This window comes from Heliconius melpomene, chromosome 17, assembly GCF_056956725.1.
Source record: "Heliconius melpomene rosina isolate 202511_hmr_F chromosome 17, ASM5695672v1, whole genome shotgun sequence".
NCBI classification, from domain to species: domain Eukaryota; kingdom Metazoa; phylum Arthropoda; class Insecta; order Lepidoptera; family Nymphalidae; genus Heliconius; species Heliconius melpomene.
This window is the reverse complement of record NC_140405.1, coordinates 12,317,829-12,343,686: the sequence shown is the minus strand read 5'-3', so window position 1 is coordinate 12,343,686 and position 25,858 is coordinate 12,317,829. Positions and strand designations below refer to the sequence as shown.

At 31.5% G+C, this 25,858-nt stretch overlaps 4 protein-coding genes across 19 annotated transcripts in view; 2 read left to right on the top strand and 2 right to left on the bottom strand.

Moving 5' to 3' along the window:
- The window catches only part of LOC146530333 (protein neuralized-like), a 33,447-nt gene extending 29,156 nt beyond the window's left edge, over positions 1-4,291 (bottom strand). The window contains exon 1 of the mRNA XM_085200849.1: positions 3,938-4,291. Coding sequence (XP_085056975.1) covers positions 3,938-3,965 — 28 coding nt within the window. The 5' untranslated portion in view covers positions 3,966-4,291. The remainder of the gene's footprint in view (positions 1-3,937) is intronic.
- A 718-nt stretch (positions 4,292-5,009) lies between these two features.
- Positions 5,010-12,823, top strand: LOC146530332 (uncharacterized). The gene is made up of 8 exons (XM_085200829.1): positions 5,010-5,254; positions 5,587-5,751; positions 6,162-6,261; positions 6,658-6,780; positions 7,690-7,785; positions 8,564-8,684; positions 9,344-10,852; positions 12,713-12,823. Exons 1-7 carry the CDS (start codon positions 5,121-5,123, stop codon positions 10,825-10,827), a joined length of 2,223 nt encoding a protein of 740 aa, XP_085056955.1. The 5' UTR covers positions 5,010-5,120; the 3' UTR covers positions 10,828-10,852; positions 12,713-12,823.
- A 737-nt stretch (positions 12,824-13,560) lies between these two features.
- The window catches only part of LOC146530330 (double-stranded RNA-specific editase Adar-like), a 30,258-nt gene continuing 17,960 nt past the window's right edge, over positions 13,561-25,858 (bottom strand). For all 14 annotated transcript variants that reach the window (XM_085200830.1, XM_085200832.1, XM_085200831.1 and 11 more), the window contains 4 exons: positions 16,710-16,860; positions 16,079-16,201; positions 15,374-15,463; positions 13,561-15,058 (listed from right to left, as the gene is read on the bottom strand). In XM_085200830.1, the coding sequence (XP_085056956.1) occupies positions 14,930-15,058; positions 15,374-15,463; positions 16,079-16,201; positions 16,710-16,860 (493 nt within the window). In that variant the 3' untranslated portion in view covers positions 13,561-14,929. The remainder of the gene's footprint in view (positions 15,059-15,373; positions 15,464-16,078; positions 16,202-16,709; positions 16,861-25,858) is intronic.
- LOC146530331 (pancreatic lipase-related protein 2-like) lies at positions 17,667-25,589 on the top strand. 3 transcript variants are annotated; one of them, XM_085200867.1, is made up of 9 exons: positions 17,667-17,892; positions 20,361-20,472; positions 20,998-21,146; positions 21,257-21,398; positions 21,846-21,931; positions 22,580-22,708; positions 22,816-22,926; positions 24,256-24,839; positions 25,409-25,589. In XM_085200867.1, exons 1-8 carry the CDS (start codon positions 17,850-17,852, stop codon positions 24,837-24,839), a joined length of 1,356 nt encoding a protein of 451 aa, XP_085056993.1. In that variant the 5' UTR covers positions 17,667-17,849; the 3' UTR covers positions 25,409-25,589. The 3 variants fall into 3 exon arrangements, with proteins under 3 accessions (XP_085056993.1, XP_085056994.1, XP_085056995.1); XM_085200868.1 differs by lacking the exon at positions 24,256-24,839 and adding an exon at positions 23,589-23,745; XM_085200869.1 differs by lacking the exons at positions 24,256-24,839; positions 25,409-25,589 and adding an exon at positions 23,589-23,749 and having other exon boundaries at positions 17,668-17,892.

Sequence of the window (25,858 nt, the reverse complement as noted above, 5' to 3'; positions counted from 1 at the left end):
CTCTTTGTGGATATCCACACCAAAGAAAAATCTAGAATATAAATCCTAATTTCCATCGTTTGAGATTTGAATCTACATTCGACATTCCAAATAAATTATATTCGATCTACGTAAATCAAATTACACTACTTTCAACCGCGGGTTCACTTCCATTTTAAAGTTCCCAATGTGCACTAGCCAGCATCTCTTTTTTCCCGGCTAAACTCCTCTTTACCTCTTACCTCTTTACAGAGGTTGTCGGACGGAGATTGCTATTTGCAATAAGATTGGTTTGTATTTAATTTTGGTATGTATTTTTATGTATTTCTCTTTGTATCATCTTTGTATGGCGCTAGCCCAAGCGTGCGACTGTAAACACGATAAGTGGGTGTGGGTTCGATTCCCACTCGAGGAAATTAAATATTTCATATTTTCATTGGCTCGGCCTGGTAACGAGGCAAAATGTGGCGTTGAGACCCACCATTTAACACGCAATACCTCCAGAATCCGGTAGAAAGAGTCGTAATGGGAACGCATTGTGGAATACTAGGTTCCCTGGTTCCCTCTGCCTACTCTGCTAATGTGCGGTATACGAAGGCAAGCTAAAAAAACTACGCTATTATTTCTTCTACATATTCTAATAAGAGGCCGTCGTGGCCCAGCAGTGGCACGGTGCGGTGTAAGTGTATATGCGACAGTTGTATAGTTGTACTAGCGGCCCGCTCGCGGTTTCACCCGCGTGAACTATGTTATTATTAATTTTTGTCTCCATGACTACGTCCTAGTGACGTCTATGCAAAATTTGAGACTTAGCATTTGTAGTAATGAAATTTCATACAAACTTTCGACCCCAAAAACAACCCCTTAGAAATCGAATATTGCAAATTCCCGTCTTAGCGAGCACCTACGTCCTATAAATAACTCCTATGCAAAATTTGAGATTCCTAGCACATGTAGTTTCTGAGATTTCATGATGAGTGAGTGACCTTTCGATTTTATATATATAGATTATACAAATTCCACTCGAATCGAATATTTTTACAATACAAACATCGAAAATTCGGTAAAGTGGGTAGCGAAGTATCGTAAATCTAGGTTCCCTCTGCCGACCCAGCTACATGAGGGGCAGCTACACCATGAAGCTAAGCAAATATTCTAATTACGCAAAAATGTCCACCAGTTCAAATCTACGAAATGAAAATCTATACAATTATAGGTGCAGGTACCATCAGAAAGATTGCAGGCATTGTGGAAGTGAAATAATCTAAATAAAAAAAAATCATTCTTACAGAAAAGTTCCCATAGAACTTATATCTATAAATCAAGGCCTAAGAAAGTGAGAAAAAAAAATTAAATACAGAGTTCAAATAAATATAAGCTTTATAGTCAAGAGCCTTTGCCTGAATTTCATTAAGTATTATATCGAAAAATAGTTTCAAATTTAAAATTAAAAGTCCAATTTTATAACATCTTCAATGTTAGAAATAATTTAGAACAAGCAACCATATTTAAAAAGACGTAAAACTCAATTTTCTACACAAATTATTATTCACTTACTTCAACCCCATTAACTAACTAACTTTAAACTAACATTCATACTAAAAAAACATGAAATTCCAAAAAATATTATCCTCGGGCCAAGTTCAACTAACTTTTTACCTAATTAATACAAAAATAAGGTTAAAAACGCTATATATTCCACAAAAGGACTTACAACAAAATATTCCTATTCGATCCACAGAACAGCTGATGATCAGCTGTGACGTCTACCTGTCATTCTTTTATTTTTTTTCTTGTTTTTTTATAACGCACGTGTTTTTAGCGATAAGGGACAATGCAAAATGGACATTTAAAATTTACATTTAAATAAAAATCGACCTTATTTTTAGTAAAAATAAAGTATATAATGCAATTATGTTAAACACAATAAACTTTAAATAAAAGAGTTCGGTTATGCAAAGAGGTTTTTGTTTTTTTTTCATGAAATCAGCTGACGCAATGGTAATAGTGAAGAAAGGCACTATTTTTTTTTAACTTGGCTCAGCTGATTTGCTTTGTCATAAGAATGAATAGAACTACGACAACAAATCAGTAGACGACAAGAATTGCCCACATATTGTTCTAACACGAAGGTAGAACAATATAGGTTCTTATACAGGTGAATATTTCTAAACAGAGAGGCCTTCGTGACGCAGTACGTGGCATTAAGCGTGACGGTTGTGTGTTCAATTCGTTCTCGGGGTAACAATCATTTAATATTTTTATTTCTTCTTTCTTGTACCACAAAAACATTACACAGAATTTTCTCACTCAATACGCAATATCTTGATTATTCAGAGGTACGTAGTGAACAGAATGTATTATCACTAGGTTCCCTTTGTCTGCTAAGGTGGTACTCTGCTATATGCAGAACATATGTGAAGATATAAAAACAATCTTTTGGAGTCTTTTAAGAGTTAATTATCTGAAGACATTCTTAGTTCTAAGACGAGTTTTAGTCGTTAGTGGCAGAAGAAATGTAACTAAATACATGACAAATAATCTATAAAAATATGTAACATACATCTGTACTGATAATATTAATAATAAAAAAATACCACTCCTCATGCAAGAAATAATCTTACATCTTCCCACTCCCACTTGGGTTAATGAATTATTATTTTTTAATATTTTTATTGCGGTTAATATGTGAGACCGCTATTTAATATTGCGGATGATTCTAATAAACATATAATTGTTTATGGTAATATTAATTTTGAATATGAATTGTTCCCTACATTTTCATTTCTTCGCTCTGGTAACAACACAAATTGTGGTGTTGAGCAGTATGGTTGATGAGTCATTGTCATCTGAAATTTGCTATAAACCTATAGCTTATTGCAATGTTTCTTTTACCCTCCTTAATTTACATGCTAATAGCTTAAATTTTTTTTTGTCTTCTGTCCTTGTACTCTTAACTTAATTAATTATTTTTTCTTGAGTGGGAATCAAACCCATAACCTGTTGTGTTTACAGTCACACTTTGGGCTATAATATTAAAAATTATATTCTAAAAATTCCAAAATATTGTGTCAAATAACCTATTATTACTATTGTTATATTTAAGAAAAATAATTTCTCTTTTGATTTAGATAATACAATTTGTAAGTTACATCAATCGTTGAGGCCATTGTCACACAGGGGTCCATCATGTAAATGTATGTGCAGTGGTTGTGGGTTTAATTTCCACACCATATGCCACAATGTGTCTAGGAAATTAATATATGCATCTATTTATCAAACAATTACAAATAGAACATAAAGTAAGTTTACATAACATATCTTCTACATTGTGACACTATATTTATAAAACACATGGTCAATGAAAAACAAACTAGACTATTAATATTTGTAGATTGATTAAAACATAATAAACAGTTATGTTTGATCACTTTATATTAATTAAACATACTCCTTGAACTTGAAAATAGCTTTATAATTGATAATATAAGTAATATAAATATTATCACTATTATATCTGAGTGTACTAGCTTTCACCTGTTGGTATGCCTCCATAGTCAATTGGAAATATTACTTGTGTATGACACATGACACAGAGTGTCTGAGGCAACTGTGACAGCAGGTACAGGTATAGGTATAGGTTGTTACATTGAAATAATTCATGTAATCTAATATAATCTTTCACCTCGAATGGACTTTTAAAGAAAAGTAATTTGAAAAATGTATAAGAACTAATACTTCCTGAAATGAGCATAGTTAACCAAAGAAACCCTTCAGCTTTGTAATCTTAGTATACTTAGTGTGAGTAATAAAAACAATATCATTGTTATATATATGTATACATAAAACGTTTCTATCACATGTTTGTATGAACATAAAATTAAGGTTATGCTAATACGGAAAACGAATCTAATTAGAATCTTGTTAGATAATAATAATTTTTGTTTAGTACACTTACCTGGCATAGCACTCCCCGTTTGACCCATTTCTTCTTCAATAGGATTCACACTTTTCTCGATCAAAAATTATCACGATATAATTAAAAAAACAAAGCGTATGTCCGTCCATTCATACATTACAATAACGACTGAATTATAGACATTATTTTACGTATTAAAAGATTATTTATTTAGATATCGTTTTATTAATGTGAACGGTAATATATCTAATTGGAATCTTGTTAACTTATTGTCTAAGTTGAGTATATTTAATAATATAAAATGTCAAAAATATAATAAAAAATTAGTAATTATTGCACACGATATGTTTGATAACATAATACATTATGATTAATTTATAATAATTGCTATAATGTTTTTGTTACATTTACATTGATTTACATTTAATATCTAGATGTGGCATTGACGTTTGACGTTAGGAATTGTAATTTGCAATTCTTATATCAATTTATTAATCGATTGAAATGAGATAATCGATTTTATTATAACTTTAATTATCGTCTAATAGATTACATAATATATAATTTTTGTATAATTATAACAAATTGTACATACATATTTCATAAACATTTTTAAAATACATGGTGTTGTTAATTATTAAAAAAATTAAAATATTTAAGGAAAAATATTGAGAAATATGTATTTTTTGTATTATTGGATTCTATTTTTTTAAATAAGAATATGTGAAGTATAATGTTATGCTTCACGTATTCTATTAGTAATAATGTTATCGAATACGGAACACACATCTGTGTGTTCCTAATAATTATATTACTGTTACAGTTTAGGAATGTAAAAATGCAAAAGTTTAAATTTGAATGTAATAATTTAATAAAACAAAACCACGGTTGCGAGGCAAAGCGCGACGTTGAATCCCGCCACTCGACACGCAATACCTCCAGAATTGGGCAGAAAATGGGGTACAGTGTCTTAACACAAGGTTCTCTTTGCCTACCTGTGCGTGTGGGAGGGATACAGCTAGAAGCTGATTTATTTATAAAATCATGACAATTTTCTAAACTTTTTATTCTTTCTTATTTTATTATATAGCAACAATTCAACACTATCATAAGTGACAACTGAAGTGACATTTGAAAAGCGTTATTTCGAATTTGGTTTTGAGGCAAAAACTTTATATAAAGATAATGTTTAAAACTTTTATTCACATATAAATACATAAGAATGGCAAAAAGAAATCGTGATATCAAACAAAACTTACTGGCAAGAAAGGAAGATTTGTTAAAAGAATTGAAATATTATGAAAAGAGAATTGATGAAGTAAGAAAAAAAGCAAATTCACATTTTCATAATGAAAGGTAAATAATACTGTAATAGCTCCTTATTCAATTTTGTAATTTTGTTATAAAAGTGTAGTACATTATTTTATACATTATCAATAGTTTTTATAGTGTACACCAAATAATAAATTTTATTGACATTTTGATACTTTAGATTTTTAAATCTTTTTACTTGGGTAAAAAGTATTATAAGTATTATACCCAATACTTATAATACTTTTAAACTACTTTACTTTAAACTTAAACTTTTTACCCAAGTTTATTGCATATGATATTTTTGTAGTGTGAAACTACAAAAATATCATATGCAATAAACAGTTAAAACTTAAATATCTTTTCATATTTTTCAGTTCAGACTCTGAGCAAGAACTCACAGTGAATTTGGAACCTTCCATAGCGGAACTGAAATTAAAAAAATCTATGCTACAAACACGTCTCTGTGCTACACAAGAGTTGACAGGCGTACAAATTTTACAATCGGAAGTTAATGTTGTTAGCGAACCTGTTTTTGAGAGGTAAAAGTAATAATCAGCACAGCTGCGCTTTCGATGACAGTGGACGAGTCAAAAGAGATATGTAGAGACCGTAGTGTTAGGCACTCCGTTCTCTCTGACTACACCTCTAGGGATGAAGTGTGAGGCTATGCATGTATGTATTAAAACACTTCGATTTCCCACTTTTCGCCGAATTCTTGAATGGATTTTGAATGGCACAATTCAATGAAATAAACATATTATTTTTTTGTTTCCCCAAGTGGGACTTGAACCCACAATAGTTGCGTTTACAGTGATATATCCTATGTGTATGTATTCCACAACAGCCTTACATAAGAAATATCATTGATGATTTTAACTGATATAAATTTCTAATTAAATATATTAAAAATTATTGTCGCAGTTTTCAATCTTTACTGTGTTCTTTTCAGAGACCCCCCAACCAAAGAAGAAGGTATATGGAGGGAAGTTACTGTAGAGTGTAGAATTGATCTTGTACCATTTTCAATGATTTTTTATGTCCATCAGCCTGTGAGTATAAAATGATAGATCTATGTAAGCTACTACACCAACCATAACTGCCAACAATTTTTTTGGTATGAGACATAAAACAATAAAATTATCATGATATATTTATATAACTTTTTATATTTATAAACCAATTAGAATGAAACCAGAGGCCAGAGAAGTGGTGCAGGGTGCCATTTTCACTTAGGGAAATGTAATATTTAATAAATTCATATCTCAGCTCTGATATCGAGGCATAGCGCTTCGTTGAGTTCCACCACTCAAAACACAATGCCTCCAGATTTCGATGTAAAATGGGAATTGGAGTGTTAACACTAGGTTATAGGCCTACATTGCTGTGTGTGGTAACAGTAACTTTAAAGTTTAGTAGCTATATTCTTTATATATATGTTTTTCCAGAAATGTCTCTTCAAATCTTTCCTCTATAAAAATCTACAAGTGGATCCTGTTAAGAGTGCCCACAAACAAGAGCTTGGAATTTCCGTATTATCTACTGTGGAAACACCGAGCGACGCTGTAGAGGTACGTAATAAGGGGAAGACACTCTAATAGGGAATCGGAAAAGGGAGAGAGGAAAAAGGGGGAGGAGAGAGGAAGAAAAGATCACACAAATGTTAGTATAAGGAAGTATGAGGGTAAAAGAGGAAGAGACAGAAAAAGGGAAAAGTAGTAAGGGAACATGTGAAGGGAAAAGCTATTCTATTATTTATCATGATAATGTTTTTCAGTTAATTTCATATAAACACTTCTTATATAAAATTATGAATTGTGGATTCAATTCCCACTCATTTATATAAAATATTCTCTTTGTTAGCGACTGATAGACTTTTACCAGCGGAAAATTTAATAGTGAAAACGCAACATATTCTTTTTTTCATAAAAAGAAAAAAGTTGTGGCCGATCTGAAGTTAGGTTGAGTGTCGAGACGAAATGAGGGGTGGGGGGGCAAGTGGGGTCATCATGCCCCGGGCTCCGCTCATAAGGGGCATAATAGTCCGCAAAGTATTTAAACATACATATAAAATTATATTGGGTTTGTCTGGGGGGCGCTGTAAAAGTATTTTGCACCGGGCGGGACTTAATCTCGCTACCCCACTGGCGCTCGATAAGAAAATAAATAAGAAATACCACGACTCTGAAACATACACACACGCACGCACGCGATGAAACTATGTTCTAGTTTCATTACTAATAATTCCTAAGATCATTATATAGATATTATTTTATTTTATATTTTTCATACTCACATCGCTTATGAATACTCAGACACTATCATGATAACTTGAAATCGTTTTTATAATTATTTTAATTTAAATAAGTAATTCAAGTTATGTAATTCAAAATATGTACTTTTTTAAATATTTTTCTAAATACAAATCTCTTATAAAATGTATAAATAACACTTTAAAGGTTTTTTTTTTTAATTTTCAGGTTCTAAGGAATTATGCAAAAGCCCATCGTTCCAGAAGATCCACGCTGGCGAAGTTGGCTGAAACATACGGACATACACTTTTTATGGAGCCATTGGTATATATATAGTTTATATTATGATGTTTATGGCACCTAGTGTTAAGACACTCAGTTCCCCATTTTCCATTGAATAAGGCATTTCTCGTAGCAATGCCTGTAGAGTGGCGGAACTAACGCCGAGCTTTTACTTTGGTGCCAAAGCGAAGAAATGAAAATATTAATAAAAATAATTCCCCCGAGTCGGGATCAAACTCACAACAGTCGCGTTACAGTCACCCCCTTGTGCCCCTGTACCACGGCGGCCTCAGTGTAAAGTTTGATTACGAATAAATTTGTTATTCAAGGCATAAATTAACATTTGAGAAGAAGAAGAGAAAATTAGGATAAAGTGTTGACAAAGTACAGTGTTGAGTGCCACTTAACAAACTTTAAGTCCGGTATAGAGCGTAAAACTAAAAACAATATCTTTTAATTAGTCTTACGCTTTTAAAAAAATATTTATCAAAATTTAAACCATACCATTATTATATGTAAATTTCTTAAATATTTTAAGGCGATCTAGGCGCAGGGGCATAGTGTCTGATTGTAAAAGCGACGGATGTGAGTTCGATTCCCATGAAGACGAAAAGGGCAAAAAAAGATGATTGTTTTAAACATCTATAAAGCTAAAAATAATATACATCAATGTTTTTTTTAAGCAGTGGTCTGTTTTACAATATACTAGGCTATGTATGCCTTTTTAGGGTGTTTTGAAAGTTAATACAGATGCTGCTGCTATGCGAATTAAGATATCGTGATATCATAAAAAAATCTGTATGTATTTTTTTTATTACAGCCTGAAGGTGGTTACATACTAAAATGCGCTGATATTTTGGAGGTTTCTTGGACTTTACAAAACAAATGGTCACCCATTGCACCGTTTCATCATAATATGAAGTTTGACCTTGAATATATGGGTAAATAAATTGTTATTGAGGCCAGTGGTAGTGCAGCGAACAAGCGTGCGATTGTAAACACGACAGGTTGTGGATTCGATTTCCACTCGTGATTTTTTTTCACTTATTTCAAATTTTCTTGCTCTGATAACGAGACAAAGCGCGATATACAATTTTGCTTAACCCACAAAGTGTCCAGAATTCGACCCAGACTGGGCAACGGAAGTGTGTTAGTTTATGATTTTGCTTAGTATCCCTCGAACCCTAGTGTTAAAACACTCCATTAAGGTATTTCTGTTCGCCACTATCAACGGAAATCTTGGTTAGATTTACACTCTTAACTCTTATGATAGACAAAGTTGCTTTAGAATACAATTATTTTAAGACGTTATAAATATTCTCAAGAACAAAAACATTTATATGTTTTATAAAACTCAACTACATTAATAATAGCAAATCAATTTTGATAATTATAAATACAAAACGTAATTATCATGGCATAGTGGGACGCCGTCTATTTGTAAACTGTGCTGTACGTTCTATTCCTATTTTTTATTTTTCTGTTATGGCCAGACAGAGCGCGGCGTTAAGTTCGTTAAGTTCCGCCATTCAGAACATAATTGTCTCTATTCTATTTCTCTCTACCTACTAATATTGATATATCAATTTTTAATTTTCAGATGAATCCTACATAAAAATAATAGCACAATTGCACCGACAACTATCAGACCCCTCAGTTGAGACTGATGAAAGAACGTTATTAATATCAAAAATAATAAATACATGCCTCCAAGCGAAAAACCAAACAGATATAACTAAAAACGACTCAAATATAGATAATAATATAGATAAAAACAAAGATATTAACGATAAAGATAGTGAAATAATGGCGCCACCTAAATTAATACCTAAAAAGAATAAAAAAAGAGTAATAGATGATAATGGTAATGCTAAAAGAGCTAAAGTTGATAATGATAAGGAAAATTCTAGTAATAATAATAATGGACTTGATAATATAAGTTCTAATTTTGATGATAATTCAACAACTTCTAAGCAGATTGATAAAAATAAGGCAAAAGTCAATGAAAATAAATCCAAACCGATTTCAAATTACAATAATAAAGAAAAATGTAATACTCAATTGTCAAATAAAAAACTTGATAAAAATGAACATTTAAAGGCAAATGAACAGAAAAAAAATGAAAATAAAAGAAAAACAGATAAAAAAGAATTTGTTAATACGAAAAATAAAGAAATAAATTATAAAGTGACATTAAAAAGTGATTTAAAATCTGTTGATAAAGAATCAACAAACAAACAAATTGATAAAAGTAATCAACCAACGGCAAATGAACAGAATATTGATAAAACAACGAAAACAGATAAAAAAGAACAATTAATCAAGAATAATAAAGAAAAAAATAACTACCAAAAAACAAATGAACAGAAGAATAATAATGAAAAAAATTATGAACCAAGAACAAATGAGCAGAATATAAATGACAAAGCGAAAAAAGAACTGTTAAATAAGAAAAATAAAGAGAAAGATAATCTTACTTCTAATTCTAACAGTGATATTAAATCAAATAACAAAATGCAAACTAAAAGCATTGATAAAAATAAAATTGATTTAAAAGGAAAGAAAACTAAACTAGACGAAAGAAAGTCTAGAACAGATAATAAAGAAACTTTGAATACAGATAAAGAAAGAAATAAAGCAAATTTAAGGCTCAATGAGGAAGTTAATAAAAAAAATAAAATAGATTCCAAAATAATTGAAAATAATACTAAGAACAAAAATAATACAGAAAAAAGTAATACAATATCTGTTACCGATTTGAAATCGAAAACCAATGTTATACCAAATAATGAAATAAACAAAAATAAAATAAATACACACAAAAACAAACCTAAAACAATTATAATTAATGAAAATCAATATAAAATTCAAACAAAATTTAGCAAAGATTTGAAAACAAAAAACAATACATTACAAAACAAAGAAATAAATATAAAAAAGATTGGAAACAAAACAAAAATAAGCGGGAAAACGTTTGAAATAGACAGAAATAAGAAGATTCAGACAAATCTAACTAATTATAGTAATTTATCAAATAAAGAAAGGAATAAAATTATATCGAAAATACCAAAAAGAAAACAATAAATGGAATTGAATAATAAAATATAAAGTAAGTATTTTTTTGCAATCGCCACTGCCACCCCACTGGTTTAATAGATAATTTTAACTGGTTTAATTCCCATTTGGGGGAAACTTGTTCATATTATAAATGTTAATGTTCGTAGGACAGATGCTTGTTCCACTTTAACGCAAAAACGGATTTAGATGAAACAGTAATATAGCTTATATATTATAACTAACGGCCCGCCCGCGGCTTCGCCTGCGTGAACTACGTTATTATTAATTTCTATGCGTATCTACGTCCTATAAGTGAGGTCGTCCATGCAAAATTTGAGACTCCTAGCATTTGTAGTAACAAAGTTTCATACAAACTTTCAACCCCAAAAACAACCCCTTAGAAGTCGAATATTGCAAATTCCCGTCTTAGCGAGTACCTACGTCCTATAAATAACTCCTATGCAAAATGTAAGATTCTTAGCACTTGTAGTTTCTGAGATTTCGTGATGAGTGAGTGACCTTTCGATTTTATATATATAGATAACACAGAGGCTACAATTTAGGTAAAGATTAAGTATAACTTTACTATAATGTAATAAGTTATAAGCGGGCAAAGCCGCGCGAGGGTCGCTAGTATTATAAAAGTTAACTTTATGAGGATAGATGTATGTTTACTTCATTTTCATGTAAAAATTTCATTTGTTCATTCGTTTTTGATTGAAAATGGGACAAACATTCAAATTTATAACATTATTAAGATAGTCGTCCTCGATACATAGACTATCTAGCACAAAACGCAAAATTTTTTGAATTTATAACAGTAGCCCCTGAGATTAGCGGGTTGAAAACTCTTCAGCTTTATAATCCATACCTATATTATAAATTCGAAAGTAACTCTGTCTGTCTGTCTGTCTGTCTGTCTGTCTGTCTGTCTGTCTGTCTGTCTTTTACGCAATCAGGGCCAAACCACTAATTTAATTGTGATAAAATACTCATATAGAGATACATGAGGGTCCCGGGATGAACATAGGATACTTTTTTTTTCTCATATTTACAAATATATATTTTCGTTATATACCAATATATTAAAATAATTAATTTGACAAGAAATTTATTCCGCCATGTTAATAACAATCGTCGCTACGCGTTGCTAAGCAACAGCTTGCAAAGTTTGCTGTTTTAAGAAAACGTCACCCAAAGTGAGTTTGCTTAATGCATACATGGCGCGCGCCGATATAGATTTGTATACATTAACAAAAATTAGATGATTTCTATAATTTGATATTCATCCTTATGAAAATAAATATAATAGTCACTTTTAGCATTTCATCTAGATGGAAATTATAGTTTACTGTATAACATTCTAATAAATAATTAAGATGTGACTGATTCCAAATGACCTAGCCTTCGGGCGGCATAGTATGAGTATGACCGACGCGGACGGGCAGATGACTGATGGTTTTGTAAATTTTTATAGATTTTCGAATTACTATTATTTTTTATGTAATTATTTGCTGCTTATAATTAATTTATCTCAGTTCGGTTATCTATACCGAAGTTATACACTTAAAATATCGTAATTTTAATCATTTGAGATTTTATTTAATATTGTTCGCAAAAATTAATAATTATTTAATATAGAAAAATGTTAAGTACGCGCGCACAGCAAACTTTAGGTTTTTTTTCTAATATTAAGAATTTCCTTTAGTTACTTTTACTTCTTTTGTTTGTTCATTTCGGTTACTCAGATATTTTTTCTAATAATAAATCTCCACTTATTATTATTTTTTAACTTATTTTAATGATTTAGTCTTATATTTTCGCGGGCGTAGCCGCGTCCGGGCCCACTAGTGTTAAATAAATAGCTAGTTGATTTTTAAAAAATAGTTTTATGATGTTTTTTTTCTTCCAGCATTCATCAAAAAGCCATCAGGGAAACAGTGATTGTATTTTATTTTTGTTTGTTAGTTAATTATTGTTTAAGTTATTATTTTTGTAAAATAAATATTTAAGTATAAATTAAGTATTTTATTATTTAACTGTTTAATACTGTATTGTGTGTACTCTCGGATGGACTTAACGTATTATAATATTGTCAAATATAAGAAAGCTTTCGTGGCGCAAGGGCACGATTGCGAGCGATTACGTAAACACGGCGGTTATGGGTTCGATTGCCACTCGGGGGGGAATAAAATATTTAATAATTTCAATTCCTCGCTCTGGTAACGAGGCAAAGCGCGTCGTTAGTACCGCTATTCGAAAGTGCCAAACGGACGAGTCCTAATGGAAAACGGAGTGTCTTAACATTTTATTCTTAGGTTCCTTCTGCCTACCCGCGTTATGTGCGATGAAACTAAAAAAATATTATTTAATAGTCAAAAGTTAAATAATTTTTATTTACTTAATATTAAACTATATATTTAATTCTTTTATTTCTATATTTTTTGACCAACTTCGAAAAAGTAGAAAAAAGTTATCAGTTTAATGTATGTGATATAAATGAAATTGGATAATATTTGAGTGTGATGTCTATGTTTGACGACACATTTGTCGGAAGCTAAGTTGAGCCTAACTAAGATGAGCCTTTTCCATTTTGATGAGTTAAAATTTAACTAAGTTAACGGTCCAATTTTTACTAAAATAGGTTTTAAGATATGAGTATCCATGCATTTTTCCAGGGTATATGAAAGATATCTATATTTGAAGCAGGTTCATTATTCTCCATCATGTTTCCATAAAATTTTGAAATAAAACAATATATAAACTAAACTTGTTTATTGTGCGATCAGAAATTACAAAGTACCTCTTATAAGACTAATGTAAATAGGTTATTGACTTTAATTAAAGTATTTAAATATAATATCAAATATAATCAATAAAAATAAATTTTAAAAATAAAACACAGTTTCTACTAACAAACTCTGACAAATTTTTTTTACAGCTTCAAATGCAAATGTAGGCAGAGAAAACGTAGTGTTAAACACTTCGTTCCTCATACATCGCCCAATTTTTGAGATATTGTGTGATATAACGAGTGGCAGATCTCAACTTTGTTGTATTTATTACCAATGAGAGGAAATGGAAAGCGGAGCCGGAACCGGAGCGGAAAGCGAATTTACGACCATAGCGCTTACAGGCTGACGCCAAGCTGCTTAATTTTTTTCTCTAAAATTTTAAATAATATATATATATTTTAAATAATATTAATATTTCTTTTAATAATATTACTATACAAATCTAGCCTCTCTTTTGTCAGATTTTATTAAATACATATAAATTGCCATTCCTTTCATAGAAAAAAAAAGATTTTTACTTAATAAACAACATGTGAATTTTTCAATTTATATCAACAAGACTTTAAATTAAATTACTTAAAAATATATTTATATAATCAATGAAGAAACATTTTCTGCATACATTTATAAATATTTTAAAAAATTAACCTAATTCTATTATTTCTTCTTATTTCTATAAACTTACTTCTTAGACTAACATTATTATATGGATAGTTACGTTACACAATCAAATTAAATGATTAGTTTCAGAATTTTTTTTATTTAAAAAAAAAATAATTCAAAGATATAGATACGTTATCTGTCACCTAAAAAGATGAAACCCAAACTTTGTATCAAAGTGCAGAAAATAACAATAATATAAGTACATCATAAAATATTAAACGTTTTTCATTTTAATACTAAAATCTAGCAGATTCTCACTTAAATATCTAAGTTAAAACCTCTTTGCTACATCGAAAAATCTTAGTGATCAAATTCTCTTTATTTTGTTTACTTTTATTGTGAAATACTAGAATATATATATATGTAAAAAATAAAACTATCGAATTACTATCGAAGCCTTAACACAACCAATTTTTTTTAATGAATAATCTATTTATCTTTACTTCAAATAACTTTGCGGCGTTAAGGGCAGGTTTTCCGGGGCTCAACATGCAATATTTTGAATAAATAATAATTTCACGACCGAAACTAAGCAAATCTCTATCATCTCCACCTATCCCACAGTTATCTTCAAAATCTATTACAACACCATCAAAATGAGCACAGTTTCCAAACTTTTTAAAAATTTTAACGTAATTCTGCACAATATTACAGGTTTGAATAGCATCTGCCTAGATGAACAGTATATTGGGATCGGCCCCGAGTATTTCGCAAGTGAAATGATCTTGCTCTATAGGTTTTTTTATCCACCTACCGAGCTGAGCAGTTTCAAACGCTTTCGTTAAACGTTCTTTGGCAATCTGTGGAGTAGAAATAGATTTGTTTTTATTAGTTTAAAAATGTTTTGTTTTATCGGTTTAAGAATTAGGTTGTCAATTATTTTAAAATTAATAGATAACATTTTCATTTTTTTATCTTATTATTATGAAAATAAAAATAAATGAATAACTAAGACAGAGATACAGAGAGAATCTTATAGATTACTTTGACATCATTTTTGTTTAGTCTTTATAAAATTGTTGTAAAATATTACAAAGTTTTTGTTTCTTATTCTTTAATCTTTACAAAATAGGTTTTGAAAAATTACGTTTGTAATATTTTATTTTAATACTTACTTGATAAGTCGTACAAAGGCTCTTGGCTTCATTATATGGCATATTTTCCAAATCTTCGGGCAAAGCGGGAAATTCTGGGCCAGAAGGCTCCTGTGAAAAATTAAAAAAATTAAATCAGCTTCAAGCTTTATTCCGCATACAGCAGGGTAGGCAGAGAGAACTAAGTGTAAAGACATTCCGTTTTCAATTTTCCGCCGAATTTTTCGAGACATTGCGTGTTAAATGGCAGAAATCAACGTCGGGCTTTTTTGCCTTGCTGCCAGAGCGAAGGAATTAATGTATCAAGAAACAATAATTCATTACCATGAGAGGGGATCGAACCCACAATCGTCGCGTCACAGTCACACCTTTGTGCGCCTGCACTACGACGGCCTCTAATGTTAATTAGTTTTTTTATTTTAAAAAAAATACATAATAAGTATTATTTAAGCGTATGAGTAAGTACATATATTATTTATTTTATTTAGTATTATTCTTTCCTAAGTATAACACTTTATTTTCTTTTCTTTTTCTACCTCACGCAGTATCTCGCACATAGTAGGGTAAGCAGAGGTAACCTAGTGTTAAGATACTGCATTCTCCATTTTTCACCGCTCGAGTCACAGGGCTTTGCATAGTTAGCAAAGCGAGGAAATAAAATTATTATATATATCATTTCCTAGAGTAGAAATCGAATCCACGAACGTGTACAATTATGTAGCTTACCGTTGGTAATAGGGGAAGGCATTTTATCAAATATTGCCACCTTGCGAACATACTCTGCTTACAAAGAAGGGATGGGTGACCGCTTTCCAATTTGCCTGTTGTGGCGTTTATCACCTCTGGATGCTGAAATATGTTGTAAGTATCAAAACACAGAATTTTTTAAAAATGGTATGTTATTCTTATCGTGGAATAAAGATTACCAAGAATATAATTAATGAAATGCTGCTGAACATTTAAAAAAGTTAAAAATTTATATAAATTTACGAAAATGTAAGATTTCAAAATTTGTAATTAATCAAAATTTAAGTCTCTAATTTTTTTCTGTTTATATTTTAACTATACACACATGGTCCGTAAGTTATTTATTTTAGCTTTTATCTGAGTTACTTAAATTAGGCTTCGGGCTAGACATAATTATCTCCTACTATTTAATTACTGAGATTCCAGATATTTGGATTGCCTTTTGCTACATATTCAGCTTAATGTTATTTTAATGTCTATCACAAACAATTAAACAATTTGAGGATCTCATAATTTTAAAACTGTAAATCTCGAAATCTAAAAACATTCGAATCTCAACTTTATTTTTTTTTTAAATCTTAAAAAAAAATTAACTGAACCCCACACTTACCGGTGCTGTGGCACTCCAACAAACACTAAAGGCCGGCGTCCTCGCGGGCGTGCGCGCCTCTGTACTCGCCGCTCTTGCTAATAACGGCCTTTGCAACTCATATGGTGGCGGCAGCGAAGATATGAACGATTCTATACGACCGCAGATAGCTCTGTGGACAATAAATTAGAATAGATAGAATATACCATAGTCCATAGTGCACACAAAACATAAAAATAAATTAGTGGCACGGCGTCTGATTGAACATGCGAATGTTGTGAGTTCGAATCTTACTCGGGGGGAATGAAGTATTTTCATTTTTTCGCTCTAATAAAATACAAAACATGATGATGAAAACTGCCAGTGTCATCAAATAATGCGTCAAAAATGTGTGAAAAGTGTCTCAACACTAGGTTTCCTCTGTGTACCTTACTATATGCGGTATACAGCGTAATTCTAAAAAAATACTGGATTTCAACCAGTGTCTAATGAAATCTATCAAGTTTCAACGTTGTTATCGTCCCATATCGAAATTCTTAATTGTATAGTTGTCACTTTTTTTCTATTTTTTTTCAGCTTCTTCTTATAGCAGGTTAGGCAGAGGGGATCTAGTGTTAAGACACTTCGTTCACCACTTTCTGCCGTATTTTCGAGGCATTGCGTGTTGAGTGGCGGAATTAAACGCCGCGCTGTTTGCTTTGGAACCAGAGCGAAGAAATGAAAAGATTAATTAATTCTCCCGAGAGGGAATCGAACTCACAACCGTCGCGTTACAGTCACACGCTGATGTCCCTGCGCCACGGCTGTGTAAAAATCTTTTTTTTTCTACTATTATAATATATAATTTTAAAGTCTCATAATATTAAGTCATTGCCCATTACATAAAGAAAAAACGACTAAATGACGTAACACTCCTTCGCTAGGAAATGAGGCGGGAAACACGTCGCCGCCATTTCTATGATTTCCCGCCATTTCATCTTTTACCGCGAAAGTGAACGCTCTGCTTAATCGCCACTTTTGTTTTTTTTTTTGCTATTTAATACTTTAAGATTTATATTTATTTTTAAAGGTTTAAGGAGTTTATTAATATAGGTATTAAGTTTTTTTTTAAAAAAACATTTTTTAATTTTAGCCATTTTATAAGATTTTGGTGAGTTCAAAATGCAAGCGACAGTTCCGTTCGCGTGTTTTTTGTCCATAATACGTAAGTATTTCTTTTCTTTCGTTAATAGAAATTAGAAAAAAATCCTATAAATATAATTATGAAATTAATAATGTGTTTTTTAGCACCATGATTGTGGGTATTTAATTATTACCATTTCGCACTTCAGTCTTGCTAGTGTGGGAAAAAAAAAATATTTCTCATGATACGGGATGAAAATGAAGTACGGAGTCTCTTTCCGCTTTTGATTAGTTTCTTTTCGCCTACCCTGCTATATGAGAATATTAATAATTCGGTTTTTTTTTCTTCAGTCAGACATTAGCAATAACCGAGTTGTACAAATTTGAACTATAATTCAACAGCTTCAAGCTGTACCCCATACAGCAGAGTAGGCAAAGCTAGTGTTACGACACTCTGTTCGCCGCGCATCGTCTACAATCGAGACATTACGTGGTGAATAGTGGTACAACGCCGTGCATTGTCTTGTTATCAGGTGAGGCGAGAAATAAAAATAATTTACTCCCCAAGTAGGAGTCGAGCCCACAACCGTCGTCTTTACAGGCGTCAGGCGCTGTACCATTGCGCCATGACGGCCTCATACTAGAACCATAATGAGTTATGAAATATGCAATTTGTTAGTAGATCGCAATAGCTAGCGACATGATAAGTTTTCAGTGCGGAGAAATTTCAATTTCATAAGTTCGACACGCGATGTTAGGGACAAATAGACCGAAAAATAAAGTGCAATGGAATTTCCCGCGGTTTCGCTTGTTTGGGGTTCAAATTGTGTGATTTTTTTTTCTTTATGGCAAATACCATTTTTAATTTTTTTTGGGATGTTTAGGGTTCCGTACCTCAAAAGTTAAAAACGGAACCCTTATAGGATCACTGTGTTGTCCGTCTGTCAAGACCATTATCTCGAGATTGTGTGGAGCATTCAGGCCTATGCTTCCTTAGAACACAGAAAAAATCAAGCTTGCAAGTCGACGCAATCAAAAGCTTTTGCTGCATTTTGTATAAAATTTGCCCCGTAATCAAAACACACATAACATATGAAATTTGGCACTAAATGGGAACTTTAATATAAATATCAGGAAAAAAATTTACAAAGCCGTACATAAATTGTAAAATTTTCAATTAAATAGAAACTAGTTACGTTTGTACCAGTAAAACAGGTTATTATGTATAAATGTGACGGAAATATATTATACAGGCTTTAGGAGATTATACGAGTATAGTGAAGCCATCGCGGCACGGTGTCTGACTGTAAACACGACAGTTGCGGGTTCGATGGGTACCACTCCACTTGAGGAATTGTATTTTGTTAACATTTTCAAAGTATATAGTACTATTCCACACTTGGAAAAAAAATACTTTCTTTAGAAATCCTATATAAATTTGAACGAAACGGGATTTTTATATTTTATTTAGGTATGCAGAAGGCACCTGGGAACCTAGTGTTAAAACACTTTGTTCTCATTAAGACACTTCCGTTCCCTACTTTTCTTCGAGTTCTACAGTTCCCAGAGCGAAAAATGAAAATATTAGATAAGTATTTCATTCTCTCGATTACGAATCCTGTCGCGACGTTAATTCGCAGGCTTTTGCGCCATTGCGACACTTATGGCTTCCTTCTTTTAGAAAATTTATATAAGCTTGATCGTAGCAGGACTTTTATATGTTTTCTCAAAAAGTGTGGAATAACACTGTAAAAATGCAAAAAGTATTTAATGAATTATAATTATGTCGTGCAAATCAATAAGTTGGCAAATCGAAAATTTGTAAAAATCTCCCAACAGACATCTGTAGGTGTGTTATTATCTGATAACAATATAAAATTACAATTTTACCAAAACCTCAATAATAATACTATAAAAATGAACTCTTAGTTAAAGCCATAATATACGTAATACGCAGTTAGAAATTGAACCCACACTACCGCTACTATCGCGGCTACACAAACCGCACTATGGAGCTTTCCATACAATCATGTAACGAGAAAACTCGTTGTGATATATGTATGTAGATATAATTTAAGCGTTTTCCTTATAGCCCTTAGTAATTTAAAAGGCAGTAAAATGTATCAAAAGTGGGATACATTACATTTGTGGTTTATTATAGTAATATAACAAAGCTTTTTTTTGTTTGATTGAGCGCGCTAATCTCAGAAACTATTGGTTCAAATTGGAATATTATTTTTGAGTTGGATAGTGCATTTATCGAAAAAGCCTATATTCAAAGATAAAGTCAAATATATATTTTTTGCTTCACGCTGTATTCCGCGCACAGTACTGTGGGCACAGGGAACCTAGGAACCTAGTGTAAAATACTCCATACCCATTACGACACTTCCGATCCACGCTTTCCGTTGAATTGCGGTCTCAAATCCGAATTTGCCATTATTATTTGCCATTGCCGAATTTTAACCAGAGCTGTAGAGATAGTTCAGATTGGTAACTAAATAATTGTATCGTAGTAAATAAAAAAAATTAAAAATATTTATTTGTCAGGTCCACCAGGAATTCAGTTCGAAAACAGCCTTCTACAAATAGCGCCTGTTAACAAAGGAAAATGCCCTTTCGTTAGAGACAATATAGACGTCGTGTTTCAATTGTACACCAGGTACGTAGTTTGATTCTCGGCCAATAAAAGTACTAATACGATGGCTGTGGTAGTGAAAAAGACTACCCACATATCAGTCAGTCAGTCAGTTTATAGTGTAAACCTACTAACAGCGAATCCAGCAAATTATTAGAAGATACAAAATGTTTTTAAAAAATTATGAGTAAGTATACATATAATATCAGGTTTTTTCAATTTCGAAAATTGATTTGTATTTTATTCTATAAGAAATAAAATAAAGGTCAATTTTGTATTTTTTTACACTTTCAAAATTAAAGAAGGATTTAACAGGTAGGTATACAAAATAATGTAAATAACAAAATAAAACGTAATCCAAGAAAAAAAATATTTTAAATTTGACTTTATGGTATAATTGACACATTTTTTTTGTATATTTATAACATAAAAAATTACGCAATATATGACTTTTAGTTTTCGAGAAATTTGTGGACAAACATACATTAATAACATTAATCCAATTTAAGAGTTTGACAATATTATCTAAATTAAGCTCAAATATTTCAGACACAACCCGCTACTACCTCACAATTTAGTCATCGACGATGATGAACGGCTATTCGCATCGAGTATCGACTTCAATGATCCTACAGTTATATACTTCCATGCTTTTATGGAGACGCCTGATGATGGCAGCGCGTTGATGATAAGAGAAGGTAAAATTTAAAAAGAACGCTGTATCCTGCATTTAGCAGGGTGATCAGGTAGAACTTAGTGTTAACTCATGTAGTCCCACTGGCTTCATTAAAAATAACATCTATTCCAGCTTTCACCCACCGTGGCGACACAAACCTAATAATGGTGGACGCACAAAGCCTGGAGGCGGGGCCGTGGTATTTCAAGGCCGCTGAGAACACTTGGTACATAGGGCGCACCGGTGCCCAGTTCATTGATTATTTAGTGTCTAGGTAAATATATTTCAGTGACCAATGTAGAGAGTGGAGAAAAAGATCATCAGCTTTTAAATTATTTTTTAACGGCCAGCATTCTGCAGGTTTAGTCCTACGTATTCAATGGCATAATATATAAAAGAAGATTGAGTTTCTTTCACGATAGGCAGAGGGAATCTAGTGTATGAAAATGTAGTGTAATACAGCGTGAAGCAGATTTTTTTATTTATCTATTATATCTATATATCGTATATATTAATAATTATATGACACCTACATAAATGCGTGAGTGCTTATATTTTAAAAACTGCCAAAAATGATTTTGGTGAAATTTTGTCTGTTGCTTAAATTGTCTATCAAAAAAACTCAATGTGACATTTGTTTTCGAGAAATATGTGGGCAAACGTTTAAACATACTTACAATTAAATAGATGCCAATGCCAACAATTCTTTTTAATATTTCAGAGGTTTAGATTTATCGAGGACTCATTTAGTGGGTCACAGTCTTGGCGCACAATCTGCTGGAGTGGCGGGCAGTTCTATACGATCAGGTGAGTTTAGGTTTAGATTAAAAACTTTAATATAATAAAAGGTAAGTGAGAAAGAATGAAATGAACGATATGAATGAATGAATAGTTGAATGAATGTTTTGGTGAACGATGAATAAATTTAGAAAATTTAAATCTTTACTAAAAGCAAGGTAATTTATTTATTTATTTATTTATTTATAAGGCCCAGCAACAATTGATACAATTATTACATGCCATTAAAGAAAAAACAAAGTAAATTATTTCTAATTGCTCAATTACTTAAAGGTGGGCTCCACATGCAAACGGTAACAATAAACAACAACTTAAAAATAAACACAACACAAAAAATAATAAATTACACACAAGTTATACATTATTAAGATAAAAAACAGATTCATATACCTATGCATTAATAAACTATTCACTTATTCAATTTTGTTATACAAGTACGAAAAAAAAAACAATAATATTAATATTTTAAGGTAAAAGACACTTAATAATAAATAATTTTTAAAATTAAAATTAAATTAAGGTAATATTTTTTTTACAATATATATTTTTTTTACAATATATATCTGTGGTTTTGCTTGACCTAACCCTGCTATAGGCGAATACAACGTGAAAATAAAAAAAAAGAACATTTCATAATCTATTCTCTATTACTTACAGGCCGAGTCGCACGTATAACGGGTTTGGATCCCGCGTTGCCACTTTTTAACAAGCTGCCCATACAACAACGATTGGATCCTACTGACGCTGAATTCGTAGATGTTATACATACTGACGCTGGGATATTTGGTAAGTAAAAAGTTTGGGTAAATTGGTTGTACTGATATTAGTTCCCAGTCGAAAGTTATACCTTATAATTTGTAGTTTAGAAATATTAAACTTGTTTATCTCTACAGGATACAATCATCAAGTAGGCCACGTGGACTTTTATCCCAACGGCGGCATCAGTCCTCAGCCGGGATGTGAACTAGAAGTTACTATACCGCAACATCAATTGCTGAATAAATGTAAGTTCCCACATTTTTTCATTCTACAGGTGTTATTTTATTGTTTATTTTTATTTGAAAATAAAAATAGTTTTTTTTCTTGATTTACTTCAGTTGTCTAGGTTGGTTTATTAAATGACTACTCTAAATGATGAGCCAAGTTCTGAAGTGTCTTTAAAATGGGCGATTCGGCATCCATTTTTACGTTTTTACGTTCCGTAACTCGAGAGTAAAAACGGGTTCGTTTCAGGATTACTCTGTTGTCCATCAGTCAAAACTATATTTCTTAAGATAGCGTAGAGGATCACGCTAAAATTAATATCAAATTCTTAATATCAAAATCTTCCCTCTATACTCCGTTAATCTACGATAATGGATATATCAGTAGACAAGTCCCACTTGCACTTGACCGGTTATCTATAGTTTTTTACTAATATGTACCTAATAAGCAGAAAAAATTCTTTGATTGAAGGCGATAATAACAGAAACCACTGGCTCAAACAAATTTTTTTTTTTAAGGATGTTACGAGGAAGGCTATAAGGCTATTTATAACTCCGAAATAATTTAGTTATATCCATTGGAATACTAAAAGCTAGTTCATGTAGCTTTTAGCGGAGTACCTTAGGGGGGGTAGTCAAAGAAGAGAGAGAGAGTTCATATATATACTAACAATATTTTTTAGTTTTCTGCAGCCACTGGCGTTCCTACATGTTCTTTAGCGAGTCAGTGGTCCACCCGTCCTCATTCACGGCTACGCAGTGTAGCTCGTGGCGGGAGTTCTCGCAAGGATACTGTGCTAGAGAAGACACTACCCACATGGGCTATGGTGTCGATTTGAAGTGAGATTTTTGGGGATTTTGGCACGATTTTGTAATTGTTTCACTTAGTAGTTAGTTTTAATTTTAGGTTTTGCTTTAAGGTAGGTATTTTCACTTTTGTAATATAAGTCTGTCTTTTACATTATTAAAGTTATAATACAGTTTTATTTCATCAGGCTGTTAATCGTTCATTTGTATAAAGTCATGTTCACTATAAAGATCATAATTTCTTCATTACTTTAAAGCAGCAATACTTCAGAAAAATCATTCATTTATCTAAATAGCACTATGCTTATCACATCGTATATGGCAGTTATTATCGTTGTATGGTGTTAATCTTCGTTGTTCACTGTCAGATTAATTTTCGAGACATTGAGTGACGGAACTCAACGCCGCGCAGGAGGAGACAAAGAGTATTAAAAGTCTTACACTAATTACCTCCTCCTCTTATTCCCACTGCCTGTTCCGAAAATATTAAGTAGATTAGAATAAAATTGCACAAATCTGTACAGCACTGTATTTCTTCTGCAGGTGAGAATAAAACGCAACCAAACGAAACCTACATTTACTATTTAAAACCAAATGCACCTCAATTCAGTAAGAATAAACCAACAAAAATAACAATCCGAAATATAATCGGTTTAGCAAGATCTTTGAACACGATACGAAATATAGCTTCAATTATAAAAAATACATCAACGATGAAAAAATTCCAAACTAACGTCAATTTTCAAAACTTTTTCAAAATACCTATAATAATAGAACAAAAATTGAATCCAAAAACGAAAAAAAATCATAGACAACGGCGATTCATATCCTTTTTCAAGCCACAATCAAACGACAATATGGTATACAAAATCTTAGGTTTTCTATTGAAACATCATAAAAAAGTCATCCCAGTGATAACAGTTATAAGAGAGATAAACACTTTGATAAAGACTGGTGACGGAGAATTCAATAATTACATAAAAGAACAAAATAATTATATAGGGGCTACCCCGGTACTACAACCGGTCTCTTATAATATCAACGTGGGTAGTGAGCCTAAGATTAAATCGATTTTGAGAAAATTTTTCGGATTGAAACAAGAAAATTTAAGTATAACTACTAAATAGGTAAGTCTTTTGAATATTTTAAAGTAAGATGGTTGTAAATATGTATTTATGTATATATGTATGTAATATAATAATCTAACAAGGTCGTCGTAACGCAGGAGAAAGCGTGCACTGTAAATGCGTCTGTTGTAAGTTCGATTTGAAAATGAAATATTTGATACCCATCATTCCTAGTAACATCTTTCACTTTTCATATCGCATTTAGTATAGTAAAACAGGATAAGCAGATAGATCTTAGTATCACGACTGTTCTCCAATATCCACTTCAATTCCAGTCATTGCATGTTGAGTGGAACTCAACGCCGCGTTGTGTCTTACCAGATTGAAGAAAAATAATTCAAGAAAAAAAATACCCTCAAGTGTGTCTCGAACCCACAACGAATAATTTTATATATGTTAGAGCGTAGTTCGCAGATACCGTGGTCAGTGTGTCACGTCAAGTACCACCAGTAACCTACTCAATAAATCATATGAAAAATGTCATATCAGTCAATACAAGTACTCTTATTGATTATTCTCTAACATATACATATAATTAAATTTTGAAACATTTTCAATTAATTTTTCAGGGCTAGAGGCAATTTCTTCTTAACAACAAACAGACAGTCGCCATTTTCTATTGAATGAATAGTATGTTTTTAATAATAAATTATTAATTTAATAATGATTCTAACAATTTAATTATAAGTCATAGATTATAATATTAGATTGTAAAATAAACATGTTAATAAATTTTAGAAAAACATAAAATTTTCATTTTGTTTCATGTAAAGAAATGTAACAATTACATTCACCCAAGAACAGAAACCCAATAACAGAAAGAAATATTCAAAGAAATGGGTGTTTGGTATCATAAGGTCTAGTCTATCAGTGACCCCGTATGTCAGACCCTCAGGCTTCTTACGATTTACGACGATTAGCAAACGCTATCTCTTCATGGCTTTTATGTAAGTGTGTGGGTGCGTGTGTGTGTGTGTGTGTGTGTAAATGTGTGCGTGTCTGTGAGTTTATGTGTTCGC

Bases quoted from the DNA above. Each gene is read 5' to 3' on its own strand.
- LOC146530332 (XM_085200829.1), top strand. From the start codon at position 5,121: ATGGCAAAAAGAAATCGTGATATCAAACAAAACTTACTGGCAAGAAAG. The intron at 7,786-8,563 runs GTATATATATAG...TTTTTATTACAG, and splicing joins CACTTTTTATGGAGCCATTG to CCTGAAGGTGGTTACATACT. The intron at 8,685-9,343 runs GTAAATAAATTG...TTTAATTTTCAG, and splicing joins GTTTGACCTTGAATATATGG to ATGAATCCTACATAAAAATA.
- LOC146530331 (XM_085200867.1), top strand. From the start codon at position 17,850: ATGCAAGCGACAGTTCCGTTCGCGTGTTTTTTGTCCATAATAC. The intron at 17,893-20,360 runs GTAAGTATTTCT...TTTATTTGTCAG, and splicing joins GTGTTTTTTGTCCATAATAC to GTCCACCAGGAATTCAGTTC. The intron at 21,147-21,256 runs GTAAAATTTAAA...CATCTATTCCAG, and splicing joins CGCGTTGATGATAAGAGAAG to CTTTCACCCACCGTGGCGAC.